This window comes from Cebidichthys violaceus, unplaced genomic scaffold (genome assembly GCF_023349555.1).
Source record: "Cebidichthys violaceus isolate CVI_PGR_0920_01 unplaced genomic scaffold, fCebVio1.0.p SCAF_2, whole genome shotgun sequence".
NCBI lineage: Eukaryota > Metazoa > Chordata > Actinopteri > Perciformes > Stichaeidae > Cebidichthys > Cebidichthys violaceus.
The window spans coordinates 12,969,113-12,982,481 of record NW_027176372.1 but is presented as its reverse complement, the minus strand read 5'-3'; the positions used below and the strand labels follow the sequence as shown (position 1 = coordinate 12,982,481).

General features: G+C 42.5%; 1 protein-coding gene across 1 annotated transcript in view; it reads left to right on the top strand.

The window, feature by feature from the left end:
* Positions 1–382: 382 nt before the first annotated feature.
* unc5a (unc-5 netrin receptor A) overlaps positions 383–13,369 on the top strand; it is a 66,266-nt gene continuing 53,279 nt past the window's right edge. The window contains exons 1-2 of the mRNA XM_068715451.1: positions 383–467; positions 3,138–3,350. Of these exons, the coding sequence (XP_068571552.1) occupies positions 383–467; positions 3,138–3,350 (298 nt within the window). The remainder of the gene's footprint in view (positions 468–3,137; positions 3,351–13,369) is intronic.

Here is a 13,369-nt window from a genome sequence, read left to right as displayed (position 1 = left end):
CTGACACGAGCAGAGGAGAGGTGAGGATAAGCATGAAGAATTTCTTTTCAAAATAAGATTACGGATACATAAACCTGGGAAATGACCTCAAAGTAAAAATCATTACAAAATATTGAAGATGGACAGTAACAAAAGACGTTAACAAAGCTGCAACATTTGTGAAAATCTAACCCTGCATGCTTTTTAAAATGCAGTGGTGTGTGCATATATGGTTACATTGGTTACAGGAATATCACTTTTTTTATTTTTACTATTTCTTTTATTATGTATTTCTTTTATAAATATTGAATATGTATTTGGAGTGTCTTTGGCTGCACGTCGTCCTGTGGACGTGCTCCATCCCTGATTTGGGAGCTGACGTGGTCAGCTGGACACATGAGACATGGGGTCTGTGTGCAGCAGGAAATCTGCCCTGGACATCATGGCTCAGCACACTGACAGCTGGTGCACCCTTGTTGTGTTCCTGCGTATGTGTGTGTGTGTGATTGTGTACGTGTGTTCCTGTGTATGTGTGTGATTGTGAGTGTGTTTTAGGTCAGTTGAATGATAATGAATCGTCTCTCGAGAGAATAGCAGCTGCAGACCAAATATCGGGTCACAACCTGATGCGTTTCTTTCAAAAAGTACAAGAATCAAAACAATTCCTCTGGATTCTTTTTTTTTTTTATGATAATGTTTGATAGTTATGTAATGGTTACGGGGCCCTAGCAACACATTCAGCATGATGTATCAATTTAATCATCTTCATTGGCCGAACGATCGGCAAGGGAGACGTTTAGCATCGTGTGTTTGATGTTTGTGTGTGTACTCAATGATCTGGCAATGGACTCGGATGCATCTGGCAATTAATGGCGGCTTTGGCCAATCACATTCAGTGGAATCTAATGCAGAGCCCACAATGCTGCTGTATGTCCATTTGATTTGTGCATTGACCCGCAACAAGTCTGTTAAGTGGCTGATGCTCCTTGTGCGCGCGTGTGCGTGCGCACGTTGACTTTGAAGTACATTGTGTCGTGACAATAATCTAAGCCAATTTACTACGCATCAGCCCTCCATTAAGGGTTTGATATAAAGCAGCGCGTGACTAGAATGCCCTCCCATAAAATGACAATTTACTTCTCTAAAGAAATTACGTGTTTAACCTCATTAACCTGAAGTGCGTGTACTAAAATGGAAGACTAACCCCTACAACTTGTGACACACACAAACACACACAAACATCGTCAAAAGTTGAGAGTTCACGTTGAATGTGACCCCTGCAAATGAGCAGCCAGCGGTGACTTAACGGCATCAGGAGCTCATCAAGCCGTTCTCACGACTCGCCGGCGTCTCGGGTGGCTTTTGGTTCACTCTCTGTTTCAACATCATCTGTCCTCTATGAGATGATTAACCTGGCAGGTGTGAGGCGAGTCTCGCCCACTGTTTTAGTGAGCTGTCGTCTTGTGTCTGCGGGGAGTACAGAGGGTCAGCCCGGCCGGCTAATGGCTGTGGTCACAAAGCTGGAAGCCGGCCCATTAGAAGAAGCCGCCGTCATTAGGACCAGCACACTTTCAAACAACCTGACCTACTGGTCCCGCGCTGTTTATTAGCAAAGTTTTGGCTCTCCGTTAGAGCAATTATACTCACCATTCATGATGAACTGTGGCCTTTTCCTCCACACCAGGAGACAAGAAACACACACTGGCTTACAAAGTAAATAATGTGGTCCTGAATAGGGAACTGCCATATTAATGACATTTTCTTCCTCGCAAATGTGTTGCAAAAAAGAAAACGTGATTGGAAAAGGGGAAAGTGTCAGCAAGTGATGTATGTCGTTCATTGGACACAGAACATTTAGTTTTCATTAAGAGTTAAACATGTACACGAAACATTAATGGGGTTCAGCGGCAGCAGCAGTGGCATGCTTCACTATCTCATCCTGATAAATTAGCAACTCAGCACACGGGGGTAAAAGAAAAATAGGAGAAGAAAGAGAGACATTAATACAATGTGCAGTGGGGGAGGGACCGGCAGATAATGTCTTTATCCAAAGATTGGTGTTTGTGACGCAACGTGATATTATCCCGGAGCTGGGCATCAGCAAGCTGCAAGGATGAACCGAGGGAGGAGAGGATGAGAGGAGAGAAAGGTCAGCATGAGTGTTGCCGTTTCATTATGAGAGATGTGGACCACCGTCCTGTCCTGCCGCACAGGGAGTGATGGAGAAGGTTGTTAATGCCTGATCTGTCAGCCATATTGGATTCAGGGCAGTAAATTAATATTACCCCTCTTTTAAAAGGGATTTTATTTTTGGATTTACTGGCCTCCCCTGAGTGTCGGTGTTGTAAAGAGGTTATTTTCCTCCTTCCACTCCGTTCTGCGTCCTCTCGCCGTACCTCGCACAAAGCTAATATGTTTAGAGAGAGGAGCTGTGCTCGCGGAGGAAGGACGTGTGCGCTGTCGGCTCTGTAGTGTCATTCAGCGTCTGTGTTGAGCATTTTTCATCGGGCGTAAAAAGTTTGCTGTAAATTGCAGGTTTGTCCTCGTGAAGGACAGCGCCTGTATCTCAGTTCAGTAGAGGTGTATCTTCCCTTTTCTTCTTCTTCCACATCTCCTATATGTCATACGATTCTTTAGGAATAAAACGGACTCTACTGTATAAGTGATTTTTTAGATAACTGGCTGTCTAGCTGTCAGTCATCTTTAACCTCCCCTGCCTCTTGCCCTGTCTTGCTTAATGCGGCTGGACTCCTGGTTGAAGAGCCGTATAACACGGTGTGAAGTGGCCTACTCGCTGAGACGGGATTTACGGCCGCCAGTCCATCAGCGGTGATGTTAAAGGGCCGTGATTAAGAGCTGAAGTGAAGACCTGGACTCCGCTACCCCCCTGACCCAGCCAAGAGCACGCACAAGGCCAAGCTTTGTCGCTGCCAACTTCTCTCCATACATTCTCTCTTTTTCCCTCTGTCTGTCCATCTGTCTCTGTCTTTTTTTGCCTCTTTCATATCCATATGCATGAGTTGCGATTCACCAAGGACACCGAGTCTCTGCATTAGATATTTGGCGTCTGCTGCATTCATGACAACTTGAAAGTTTGAAAGCTTTTCGGTTTGGCATCCTTCTGAAAATCCTTTTCATCCTTCTTTAATTCTCTGAAGGGTCCGAGCACGCCACAGCAACACTTCCTGCCGCCTTCTCGGACCTGTTACCTCACTTCCTGGTGGAGCCGGAGGACGAATTTATCGTGAAGAACAAGCCGGTGACGCTGACCTGCCGCTCCACCCCGGCCACGCAGATCTACTTCAAGTGCAACGGCGAGTGGGTTCATCAGGACGACCACTTGATCGAGCGGACTGTTGACCCGGCCACAGGTACGTGCAACACTAACTGTCCGTTTCCCATCTGAATAATTAATTTCCTCTAAATTTCCACTCAAATTGAGCTCTCTCTGGGCATTTTATCAGCTGAGTTAAGTAGTCTTTTCACCGTTTTTTTTCGTGTGACATGTGCAGCTCCATAGATACATTATGCAAAGTGTTTGCATCTGAAACTAAGGTTTGCAATTTGCCAGTGATTACTGTGCTCCATCAGGCTCTTGGCTCATCCTCCAGCCTATTTAGCCCGCCAGTCTCATAATAGGCACAATGGTTTCAGTCTCAGAAATCTTTGCGATCACCTTGGAGACCTGTTTGTTTTTCTCTCTGTTGTGCTGCAGTCCCCCGCCTCCGCCATCAGTGTCACAAACATGCATGACACTGATGTGGTGTGATTCAGCAGCGATCTGCAAATTCAAACCAGCCATTCACAGTCTGACAACTGATTGGGAACGAGAAACGTGCAAATGACAGGAACGCGCGCACGCATATGCAAATGCACACTCTGATTTGTAGCCCAACATAACAAACACAAGCATAAAGAACATAATAGGCACAACAACATAAGAACTACACAAAAAGACAGACACACAGTTTCCAATATAAATGTGGGCATGAATTGTGAAATGTCATGGGGCGAACCGACTCTAAGTGTCGATTCAATCTGACACTTATTTTTGTAGGTGAGGATTTCTGATCAAATATTCTCCCGCACTGAAACTTTGATTGGTGTGCACGCTCACTCCTGCGCCTGCTCTTTTTTGTCTAATAAACAAAACGTGGTGAGGGATTTTAACTTCAGTTGTACAGAGAAACAGCTCCGGTGCCACAGAGAACAGAAGTTATAAGGCAGTAAAATGGGGCTGTGTTTCCATTTGTGGATTTGTTTTACCTCGTGTATTAGGCACAGTTGTGAATGCCAGAGTCATTTTGAAGTCAGGCTCTGGTAGATAATGGCAAAAAAAAAAGTATTAAGAGTTAATTGTAGTTTTGTGAATAGAAAGTCAACACAGAAGGGAGCGGTTGTGGATCATTGAGAAGGAATTGTGAGTGAGTTAACGCTGATAAAATTTGAACAGTTACTAACGCTGTCGTCCCTCTTGTGTTTTTCATTAACAGTTATTTTCACAGAGTTTCTCACTGTTGTAGAGAGGAGTGATAGAAATTAAACGTTGCCAATATCAACAATCCTTCTAGGGTTTTTGACAAGTGACTCTTTTGAATAATTAGTCAAAAGTCTTCTAGCCTCGATAAGCTGTGACATACAGGAAAAGTAAATAGTTATTTGATTACTTTTCTGCTTCCTCCGGTAAGCTGTTTTCATAAACAATGTAAAAGAGAAAGTCAGGGGTTTTGGAGATTTGGTTCCTCCATGTACCGGGTTTCTAATCGTCTTTATATATGTACGCACGTGCAAGACAACACGGAGCGATGCATCCCTGTATTTTAAATGATTCCATCCAAAGTCTGAACTCTAGAGTCTGTTTTCACTGCTGAACATTTTCCTTTTTTAGAAATTCAGAAATATTTGCACTGTGAGGAAAAGTTCCCCTCTGACTTTCCTCTCCATTTACTGTCTGCTCCACGCAGACACGCAATCAAAAGAAAACGAAAAGAGGCAGCGTCTCGGGGGTCGGGGAGAAATGTGATTACTGACCTGCAGCAGAAACTCAGTTCAGAATCTCTGATTACCCCGCGTAACCTGGTTTCCCTGAGTAACCTGTTTACTGAAGATTGTGTGATCTACATTGTGACATTGTGGAGTCGGCTGCCTAACTTTGATGCGACGACATGAATTGTCAGTATAAAGAACACGCTGTGCCCCATAAACTGCAGAGTTTATGGGGAACATCACAATGCAATGTTAATGTGCCAACATTTAATGATGATGGACCATTTACCATGTGGTTATGAGCTGTTATAGTCAGCATTTATTTGTCTATGAAACAAATCTGTCGTGCCGGGTACCGCAGACCCCTGCAGCAGCAGAGGGGCTCCGTCTTTGGAAACCCTGTGAAGTTTCCAAGGCCTCCTCGCAGCTCTCCACATCACTCTGTGGTCGTCCCTCCCCCCGCCTTTGATGATGAATGTGTCATATATGTGGGGCTGTGCAGCGATGAAGGACAAGTGGTAGTCCAGAATTATGGCTGCTCCAAGGTACCCACATCGATCTCTCAAACACTTGTGCTGTTTAATGTCAGCACTGCCCTGAGGAGTTTACTGATGGCTCCCTCTAATCCCCCTTCCTACAAGAAGCGTGTGAGGCGCACACATCCAACTGTGGTACAGCTGTGTGTGTGTGTGTGTGTGTGTGTGTGTGTGTGTGTGTGTGTGTGTGTGTGTGTGTGCGTACAGGCTTGTCAGGCTGTTCTCTCACCCTGGTCGTCACAGTCACACTGGACTCTAAACTTGTACCTGTTGCCAAGCAACCAGGACTTCTGTCACACCAGAAGCTGCCCGATATCAACATCACGCCTTGAGGGAGGAACGAGGAGTTTGGAGACTTACCCAAGTTGACAAAAATTGATTGACAATTTCTAGTGCAGCAGTGGAAAATCACCTTCTCAAAATAGCCCATTTCTCCAAAAGAGACTTTGAGAAGTGTCCTACCTGTCCCTGAGTGGTCGTCTCTGCTCATGCTCTCCACTCAGCAGGACCCAAGCTTTTTTTTTCCCCCATTAAAAAAGACAAATGTGTTAATGCTATGCACCCATGTGACCAACCAACAAAAAGCTCCTCATTGACTGATGTGTTCAAACCGATTAGGATCATCATTCCTTTGTTATGTAAATGAAGATGAGCTGTCGATGGGGTTAATGCTTTTAATTCCAACAGTAAAATAATTGAAATAGCATGTAGACACATCAGAGTCAAGAGTCAGTGCAGGAAACGGATTTCACATTTGCTCCGCTCTTCTCTGTTTAACGTGGTAATCTTTCCTTCACTCTGATGGATGAGTGGCCTATCAACAGTGAAGCACACAGTGTGATTAGGCATAGAGAGGCAGACGTCTGATATTTCAAAATACATTGTTGTGTGTATGAGGAATCTTACAGAAATGTAAACGTCAACACAAAGAAGAAAAAAAAGTGTTTCTGTTTTTGTAAAGGTTTCACAAACCCGGAAGCTGCAGGAATTTCTCAATAGATTTGCTCAATTAAATGTGTCAGGGTAAAATAAGGAGTATTTATTTTATATTTTATCTTTTAATTAATCAGGAAAGCCTCATTAAGATAAAAAATCTAAATGTTAAGACTGAAAAATGGAAATAAATAATACAAGACAAATAGTATGCAACAAAATCTGAATTAATTACAAATGCAATTATAAAATCATGATTAATATTTCTAATGCAACCATGAAAAAGACCTTAAATCAACCCAAGAGCTGTCAAAAAAAATAAAAATAACTAAGACTGATACAAAACAATAACCGAGACGAACACATTGAGAAATACCCCAAACAGCAGCAGCCTGAAGAGAGAGCACCCAGTTTCTGCAGCAGTGATTTAAATTCACGAAGGGAGACCAAATTTAGCAATTTTAGATCAACAGTAACGGCAGATGGAGCAGCGTACAGAAAATCTCTTACCCACTTCAAGATGCTTACAGTATCAAAGCTAAAGATGAGTCACAGCATTGATAGAATGGGGCAGAATAGGTTACATTTGACCAAGATAAAAAGTATAAGTGTTACATCCTCATTTCTACAAATACGGCGGAGCAATTTGATGATCAATTTATCTACCATATTGTTTATGCCGACGTAGCTCACCCTTTAACATCTGTGTGTTTATCAGACTCACTCATTCACTTTTTTATTGTTTTTGAATTTGTTTGTTGTATTTAATTGACTGAATTAACCAAAAGTAGATATGTATGTTTATTTTTTTCAACTATTTAACAACGCATATAAATACCACAATAAAGATACTTTAATAGACAATATTATCCATATTGTCTTCTTCTTGCTACAACAAGATTAGTCCTTCTGCATTCAAAATATGAATATGAATAACTCCTGCTCATAATCTTTTTAAAGGAGATCAACATGACATTCAGAGTATCTATTGCCTCCGATGGCTCTCAGCGTGGCGACGGCTTAGCCGACGGCTCGCTGCTAACGGTGCCAACAGTGCTAACAACGGTAACAGCGCTGACGGAGTTAACCGTGTTGACCTGAGGCGGAACTGAAGGGTGGATGCTACACTTCTGTGACTTCTGTCGGGACGGGTTTATCAACTGAAACCGCTTAGAGAAGATTTAAGTAACCATAATGATTTTTATTATCTAAACGGTAATGAAAAAAATATTTCATCTGATAAAATCCTGTGTTAGAAATATGAAAAGTAGTGAGAAATGTTAGACACATGCCTAAATATATGACAATGTCAAGGCATTCACACCTAAAGTCCTAATGACTTCTGTGCATGTTTTCATCATTAAAGGATATCAAACGGGAAAACAAACTGGTCAAAGAGAGCAGAAGCCGTCATCAATAATCCCTTCACCTTTTCGGGTTGAAGTAATATCCGAAACTGGTCTGGCCCAGCACAGTAGAGTCAATGATATTCATCTACCTCCATCCATGTTCCCTCCATGCAGACCCAGTCAAACGTCAAAGTAGCTGGGCGGGTTTGAGTTAATAACTGACCCGAGTGTGAAGTGCAGACATGTTTCCGTCAGACTGCTCAGTATTTGAGGCTCAGGAGGACGTGCCGATAACCATCTCCAGCGGACGTGACCTCCGCCCTCATCAGACAGGTCTGTTTATTGAAACTGATTCAGTGCAGGAAAGACAAAGGAGCTGCTCCAGCTGACTGTGTGCACTGCTCAGTTACAGTTAGTTACCGACACCCCTTTGTATTCTGTGACACCATCACCACCACACACACACACGCACACACTAGTATACCTACACACAGGGCTCACAACACTCTTACACACAGTCTCTGAAGCTCCTTACGACGTGGAAAAGGAAAAAAAGATGTCACAATTTGTCCTTCCTCTCCTGGTATCAATGTCCGATATCGATCCATCCTCGAGTCTATCGGTTCTCATTACCTGTCCTCAGTAACTTATCTCAATTGTTATGGCTGTGACTGCTTCCAGAGCCCCGGCCGGCTCTTTCCCAGGTCATCCTTTACAGAACAGGAGAAACAGCGTCTGACGAGTCCTAATAAAGACATATCCCCTCTGAGCAAATCAATGCTGACAGTGTGTTTGCATAGATTAGGGGATTCTCCCACTCTATGATTTCTCATCAGACACACGATGAGGAGAAGGGAGATTGGCATTTGAGCGGAGGATTGTTGTATGGGCCAGGCTGATTTGATTGTGTTTGCATTTCATCTGCCAACATTGATGGAAACGATTTTGATCACGCGTCGCATTGTCACCCCAGCAGCAAACCCTCTCAGGTGGAAAATACATGCATTTCACATTCCTATTTCAATAAACCTCTGCAACTGCCTTATAAAGATGCGGGGAGGTTATATTTTCTTTGTTGATTGAACCGGATGTCGACAAGGCTTCAACAATGAAAGCAGAAGAAGATGAAGAAAATAATCGCATGCTACACATTTGCCTTGTACTTTGTGAAAGTGAAATTTTCATGGTTTACAGTGGAGTCATAAACACTATATTAATAAAGTCTTTAATATTGTTGGTTTTAAATAACTCAAGTTATTTACCTATAAGAGCATGTAACACCTCTCTATAACCTCCAGCACCAACTCCTGTCCTCTGTCAATCCTTTGAAGTCTAAATACAGCGTATGACGTAGTTAGTAAATCTTTTAAAGCATCTATCACTTTCTGAATAGAACTCATAACCCCTGAGTGAGGATTCATTTTTTATAAAATAAATATTTTTTGATTGACTGGATCCTGGCTTGTAATGTGATGACGTATTTAATTTCTGATCTAAGGGGGAGATAAGCTAGGATTAGCTGAAATGATCTACTTATCCATGGTATTATAGCGGCCAATCAGCTCTCCGACTCCAACTTCCACCCCCCTGCCTCTGTCCCCGTATTACACATTTCCTGTATAGGTCAACATCATGGATGCAGATACCTTTACAGCAAACTTACAGTGCAGGAGGTCTCTTTTTACGTGAAAGGTATTTAGTACAATGCGACAGCAGCCAGCAGCTCATGGTCACTCTGTTGTCAAATTGCGCTGAATTCAGGACAAAGTGTTGCTAATAGCGTTGGGGCCTCACAACAGTGATTAAACACGATCTTTAATATATATTGAAGAACGGCCACGCTGCAATTTAGGCAAAACCTGATAGGCCCGTAAGCCAGAATCTAATGAACAGAAGGAAATAAGAGAATCAGGGGGGAAGAGGACAATATCATCCTAAATGAACAAAAAGGCCTTGTACCACCTGCTAAGCATCGATCAGTAGCCAAAGGGACTAATTGATAATGCATTATTAGCTGCTTCCCCATAATGGGACTTGTATTTAATCCTGTCCTTGATGGTGGGACAGAGGGGGAAGGATTTGGCGATGGAGCACCATAAAACAGATGGCAAGGTGAATTGTTCCCGTGACACATCTGCCGACGTGTTCCGTTAGGCTTCTCAGGCAGGTCAGCACAGTGTGTGCATCTGTCTGTCTGTCTGTGTGTGTGTGTGTGTGTGTGTGTGTGTGTGTGTGTGTGTGTGTGTGTGTGTGTGTGTGTGTGTGTGTGTGTGTGTGTGTGTGCACCAATGCAAAGCAACATACCCCAGAGTGAGAGTCAAAGTGGATTTAACTGAAGCCTGTGTTTGTCTGGCCTTGAGACAACTGCAAGTGTTGTTGGAGCAGCTAGAATTAAAAACCAACCAGCTGTGCTGATTGATCTCGCCGATACTCATACAAAGGCCAACTCCATGTCTTAGTTTTATTTTGAAATTTGGAGTAGGTGCACGGTCTCTTCCTTTTGAAGTTGGTCTTGACATGCAGGAATAATGAATTTCAAAATTAACTGCAATTAGTGGAACAAAAGTGGAGAAAAAAGATAATTACCATTTGTCAAACAACAACGCTGGCGTTCCAATCTCCCACGCGCACAGCCTTTGTCCTCCCAGCACAACATATCCCGCGTCAGCCCCGCGCTTGGCTTTCTCCAAAGTAATTTTGTATTGTCAGTCTCACAAAAGCTGTGCCCTTGCTGGAAGTTGGAATGGATTCAGCACTCATTTAGTCAGTGGTTGTTTCTTTTACAGTCCACGTTTTTTATTTACCCCATTTGGTAAAGACAGGCATGTTATCCATACAGTCCTTCAAGCCTGCATTTGTAGTTTGTGTGCAGTGCATGGAATGGCATGTGCATCATTTTTTTTAATAATAAAAGATTGTTGGTTCTTTTCTGCTACGTAGTGCACATCTTTTTCAGCTTTTGCAGTAGGAGTGATAAGAATTTGTAAATGCATTTTCAACTTCATTTCCAAAGGCACACAGTAGTCTGTGTACCTTTTGTGGAAAGCGTCTTGGTCCTCAGAGCTACAGGGAAATATTTGCTCGGAGCCGTCTAACCGTATTTCTAAGCTTTTTCGTGCCCTAACCGAGACAGCTGAATGAAATGCGGCCTGTGTGCTGTAATGAAATGCAGCACATGCTTCACCCAGGCCACTTGTACTGCTCTTGTGCAGAGCAAATGGAGGCCAAAGTTGCAAATTTGCTTGGATGCCACAATGCGCCTGAAAACGGGACGTTTTAACACGGTTGGATTCAGAATGGAGCAGAGAGGAGCCGGTAAACTTCTTCCCTGCCTTGCTATTTTGATTATAAGCAATAAACTTTGATATTTTTCTCATTTTACACTTTTAACTGTAATATATTTGTATCTTCCGACTTACCTCCACATCCAATGGAAATGAAAGACGAGAGTGCTTTCGGTGACAGGGAGAGACAGAGTGGGAGTTTGCGGTGTCAATCAGCACCTGCTCTGCTCAAATTCCTTTCAAAATAGTGGAACTGGGAGGTGTAGTGAGGGAGCTGACAGCTAAATAGTCCATTGAGATTTTTGATAGGCAGAGGAACTGACAGTTAATGCTTTGTGTGTTTGGCCCCAAGGAGACTTTCACTTTAGGTATTTTACACTCTCCTCCAACAAACAGCAACTCACTCCTTTTAAACCAAAAGCTGCAGGGTGTCCTGGGTATGGGTTAGTGGTGACATTGTGAAAACACTAGTTTATGCTGTGAGGGAAGAAGAATGGCTTCAATGTCCTCATGAAGTGCTGTGTAAAATATGAAAAGGTGCACCGAACATTTTCTCTGGAAGCAACACACGTAACAGCTGGGATGCTGATTTTATTACCAAAAGCATCTTAACCTGTAAGTCTACATTGTATATTCTACACAGTCTCAGGTAAGCATTAAGTGGATGGACTGTGTTTATGTCGTGGCTCATGTTCCAGGGAATACAAACACAGGTCAATTATCAGCAGGTTCCTGCCCACATGTTACCCTGGTGAATTCAGTATCGGGCGGTCACGGCGTCGACCACAAACACACAAAAAAGAAAATGCAGAAGCGACGCCGCACGTGTTTGAGAAAAAACCTTTTCAGCAGAGCGGGTGTTCAACGAGGCATGCTGACAACAAGAGCAGCGGCCCTGGTCTGGGAGCCATCACGAAGCAATTTTTAGGTTTTATGCAATTCAAATGAATAATTCATTAATTCACATTGTTTAAGACTTAGGGTTTGTTTTCTGAAGTGGTTTGGGATTTTTTTTTTTCTTTTTCTTTTTCTTTTGTCTGTTTTTCAAGAGCTCTCAAACATGTATTTAAAAGGCCAATCAAAAGGCGGAGATGTCCATCTCCTTATTCAATCACAGGACAATTCAAGGTACACATTTGAAAAAGAAGCTGTGTTTAGAAAACAACTATTTGCATGTTGTTGGTGTCAACTGAGTAATTTCCTTCTGTTATATTCACCTCCACTGCAAGCTATGTTGTGTCACTTTAAGGAAAACTGCCAATTATTCATTGGTTACACAGCTTCTCAAGTGTGATGATTTGCTGCTGTCCCATATGATACAATGCTGTATCTTTAGGTTTTGGTTGGACAAAGGAATGTAAATTTGTCTCCTTGGCTCAGGCTAAATTATTAATCACTTAATCAAGAACATAACCATCAGATTAGTCGGTAATGAAAAATGTAAATTAATTGCAGTTGGGATCTTTCCAAATCTTTGGTACATCACATCACTTGCCTTCGTGATTCTTGAATCATCATTTTTTTCCTTTTTAAGCAAGTGAATAATCTCTGCTGCATCTGTGCACGTTATTCCAACAGCACCTCCAAGCATCTGGTACCTCTGATATCAAACCAAGCTCAAGGGTACGCTTTTTACTTTCACTCCACTTTCTCAATTTTTAGCGTCAGGTTATTTATGAAGCCCACAACGCTCCGTCCTGCATCCACTGTATAAATAATTAACACTGTCACATTTGAACAAAGAAATGAATATTTAAAGGCTCAGTCCGTGTTCTGTCTGCAGCACTTCAGCCCCTCATGCGTGGCATTGTTGTTGATTCTGGACTCAACAATGCGTTTCACATTGGAATGAGAACCATGTTGTCTCAACACCATATGACCACTGAGGCAAGTGCGGGATTCAAACAGATTACAGGTTAAGGTTGCGAATATTTCCCAAGTGTTATTGTTTTAAGATCCAGCCATTCTTCCATTTCTTACACCACAGGATATGCTACATAGTAGGGTTTTTTTAAGGTTCTTTTGCCTTCCTCTTTTCTTCTTCTGGATTCACAGGTAGGAGGGGGGCTACATATTTTCGAAGCTATAATGTGACATTTTTTTTCATAAAAACCTGCATGTATGATACTATTTTCACTGTTATGTGAGGCTACCTAGTACGTCCCATTTCAGCAACTCTGTATCTACATCACAGCTCAATGTTGACGACTATTTGGAGGATTCTCATGATGCTTGGAATTTCATGCCATGAGAATACAAATTGTCGACATATCATAATTCCGTAACTAGTGAAAGCAGTCTG